General features: G+C 37.8%; 1 protein-coding gene across 1 annotated transcript; it reads left to right on the forward strand.

Moving 5' to 3' along the window:
- The first annotated feature begins 903 nt into the window (after nucleotides 1–903).
- On the forward strand, nucleotides 904–1,420 carry LOC150037132 (uncharacterized). The gene is made up of 3 exons (XM_090311888.1): nucleotides 904–971; nucleotides 1,058–1,292; nucleotides 1,343–1,420. Exons 1-3 carry the CDS (start codon nucleotides 904–906, stop codon nucleotides 1,418–1,420), a joined length of 381 nt encoding a protein of 126 aa, XP_090168014.1.
- The last annotated feature ends 2,085 nt before the right edge of the window (nucleotides 1,421–3,505 follow it).

Genomic DNA, 3,505 nt, shown 5'->3' on the forward strand with positions numbered 1-3,505 from the left:
AATTGACTTATGCTTTAGCATCCAGGGACTTTAAAACCTCATTTTCGGAGGGAATTCTGGACTCGTTCGCAGTGGGGTCTAAGTAATGATATGTGATTGTTTCAAGCCTAAAGAATAATATGAGGATGGCTCAAGCAAGTTTTATAGCTCATGACAGCGTAGAGCCTCATGATGAGTTTCTCATGAATGTGAGACTTAATTAGACAGAGTTATTCTCAGGCATGTAGACCCTAGGTAAGACATCGCAGTTGGCGCTTCTAGAGTAGAAGCAGTTTTCAGTTGACTAGATTTGTTCTGGTACGTATCTTCAGATGACACATTATATAGTATGACCAGTTTCTTCACTGCACATATGAAGTTTTCCCTGTGACATGGTAGGCTCAGATATATGTTTTTAGTATATAAGACTTTCTTAACTTCATGAGTGTTTTCACAGTTCTCAGATCGGACGTGTAGAAGTATTGCTGATTTTCAACATCTTAAGTTTCATAGTTATTTATGGAAGGGGTTTTTACACCTCTTTTAGTGCTAGTTTCAGCTATGTCAAACGATGACCCTCGTTTTACATCTAGTTTTTTTTTTTTTTTTTTTTTTTTGAAGAGTCTCTAGTTAGCATTGGGTACTCGATTGGATTTTGGTACAATTTTCACCCATAGACTGATGGTCAAATAGAACGTCTGAACCAGATATTGGAAGATATGTTGTGTGCTTGTGCATTAGAGTTTTCAAGGAGTTAGGACGCTCACTTGCATTTAATGGAATTCGCATATAATAATAGCTATCAGACTGCCACTGGCACATTGCCATTTGAGGCCCTATATGGAAAGAATTACAAGTCTTCAGTATGTCGAGGTGAGGTTGGTGAGAGGAAGTTGCTAGGTCCTGAGCTAGTGTAGACCACAAATGAGGCAATACAGAAGATCAGAGCTCATATGCAACCAGCTCAGAGCAGACAGAAGAGCTACGCCGATGTAAGACATAAGGACCTGGAATTTGAGACTGGTGTGAAAATGTTCTTAAAAGTGGCACCCATGAAATGTATTCTGAGGTTTGGCAGGAAGGGAAGGTTGAGTCCAAGATTCATTGGACCTTTCGAGGTCCTGGAACGAGTTGGCCCAGTAGCTTACCGTTTGGCATTGCCCCCAACACTGTCTTTAGTTCATAATGTCTTCCATGTTTCGATGCTAAGGAAGTATGTGATAGACTCGTCCCATGTAGTTGATTACGAGCCCTTACAATTGAATGATAACTTGAGCTACGAGGAGAAACCTATAGAGATCCTCGCTGGAGAGGTAAAAACATTGCATCGCCGAAAATTGCTTTTATGAAAGTTCTGTGGCAGAATCACCAGTTCAAGAAGGCTACCTGGGAGCAAGAGCTTGAGATGAAGGCCCAGTACCCGGAGCTTTTTGAAGAATGAACTTTCGAGGACGAAAGTTCTTTGAGGAGGGAAAAATGTAACACCCCGCACATTTTTTTTAATAATAATGTAATTTCAGTAACTTTATTATTTTGAATTTCAGTAATTGTTATTTGTTGGAGGGCATTTTTGGAATTTTGGACTTTAAGTATAAGTACGGAAATTTAATTGTTGGCATGAAATTATTCAATTTGAAATTCAATTTGAAAATTAATGGCAGGAATTAATTTTCTTTTGAAATGGAAAGGAATTTAATAGTATAAAACGGAAAGGAATGAAATGTAATTGTATTTACTTCCTTTTTTATTATTTTTTATTATTATTATTGGTTTTTAAAAAAGTCAAACCCCACCCCCCTTTTCTTCCTCACGTCGTGAGCCCGTCCGACGCCGCCCAAAGCTGCCGCATCAGTTTCTTCTTTATGACCTCCGTCCACCACTGCTCAAGCGTCATTTTCTTTTTTCGTCACTGGATCTATTGATTTGGGTAAGATTTTTGCCGTTTGGTTTTTTTTCGGTTGATTCTTGAATACTCATTTACTTTTGGCATCAATTGGTTGATACCCATTGTGTTTCAACTTTGGATTCAAGTTTGTGAAGGTATTGAAGTGTTGTTCAGTGAAGTTGTATTTTGTTTTAGCAAGTTTTGGTAAGTTTTGGGCTTAAAATTGGAGGTTTGGAAGATGAATTCGAATTGGACCACACCTTAGGTAAGGTTATCTGGAAATATTTTGTAATATTTAAGTATTTGGATTTTGGCCTTATCTATTAATTTTAAAGCTTGGTTTATGTTTAGGCTTGATTAAGGATTCAAGAATTTCACAAAGATTCAATTGCTTTTTGGTTCGACTTAATATCAAGGTAAGTAATCTTACTACTGGAACTACCCACGGGTCAGGCATTAGATGTATGCTAGCATGTTAAATGAAGGTTATGGCAGAATGATAGCATGAAAGATTGATAGTATAACATGACTAAAGTATGTTCTGTTACGAGATCCGAATGATTTATTTATGCACATAGACACTTGAATGCTAGTATGGGATGGTATGTGCTTCCATGGTTGTATTTGATCTGATGATGTTGAGGTATACATATATGTTGTAGAACCATGATGTTGAGGTATATGTGTATGTTATAGAGCCATGATGTTGAGGTTTATATGTATATCATAGATTCGTACAGTGATGATTATGATGATGGGACTGTGCAAATGTCCTTACTGATTAGTTAGATTCCCATTAGATTTTGTGTTTCCTTCGAGATTCACCAGTTTGTGTTTCCTTCGGTATTCACCAGAGGTAGTGGGCATACTTAACTACAGTAGGATAGGACTCAATCTTCTTATTGTTTCATGTGCATATGTGTCCCATGAGGACTAGAGCAGTTTATAAGTTTAACGAGAGGTGGGTATCTAGAGGACATAGATGCCCAACCTGACCCCAGTAGTGGGGTTACGTACTGAGCATTTTATACTCATTCTTTCTCATGTTGTTGTTTCAGGTAAGGGTAGAGATGCACTAGCGATGGACAAGCGGAATTCGTGATCGAGCCACTGGGACTAGTTTTTACGCTTCCACATCATGAAATTTAGAGTTCTTTTCATGTTTTTCTTAACTTTTAGTTTTGATGTTTAAAACTTACTTTAAGAATCGTTTTTCAGACTCATTTACTATCCTTTATGATTTATGGGTACCCTGTATTGTTTTAGTATTTGAATTTAATGAGAGTCTTTTGAACTTACCTTATTTAATTAGCATTTATTTCGCCATAACCGAGTGTCGTTTTGAGTTCCATGCATGCATGTATTTAGTAACGGCCTAACTTAAGTCCTAGGGGGTAGGGTCGTTACACGAACTCTGTGTTAAAGCCACCGTGGCAAAGTTACCAGCTCCCCTCTTCTTGGTTACCATATCCTTCAGAAACTTTGCGTAGGCAGACATCTCTTCAATCACTTCATTGAATGGAATGTTAATATGTAATTGTTTTAACATATTCAGAAAGCATTGGTACTTTACCTCTTCGTTCTTTTTCTTTCTTAGTCTCTGCGGGAAAGGTGCCAGCTGCACTCTCACGGTCTCCTTCT

Source organism: Benincasa hispida, chromosome 3 (genome assembly GCF_027475165.1).
Source record: "Benincasa hispida cultivar pf3 chromosome 3, pf3_genome.v1.1, whole genome shotgun sequence".
Taxonomy (NCBI): Eukaryota; Viridiplantae; Streptophyta; class Magnoliopsida; order Cucurbitales; family Cucurbitaceae; genus Benincasa; species Benincasa hispida.

Excerpts from the sequence above, each read along its gene's own strand:
- LOC150037132 (XM_090311888.1), top strand. The coding sequence starts at position 904 with ATGAGGCAATACAGAAGATCAGAGCTCATATGCAACCAGCTCAGAGCA. Across the intron at positions 972-1,057 it reads GACAGAAGAGCTACGCCGAT|GAAGGGAAGGTTGAGTCCAA; the intron begins GTAAGACATAAG and ends GAGGTTTGGCAG. Across the intron at positions 1,293-1,342 it reads TAGAGATCCTCGCTGGAGAG|AATCACCAGTTCAAGAAGGC; the intron begins GTAAAAACATTG and ends GTTCTGTGGCAG.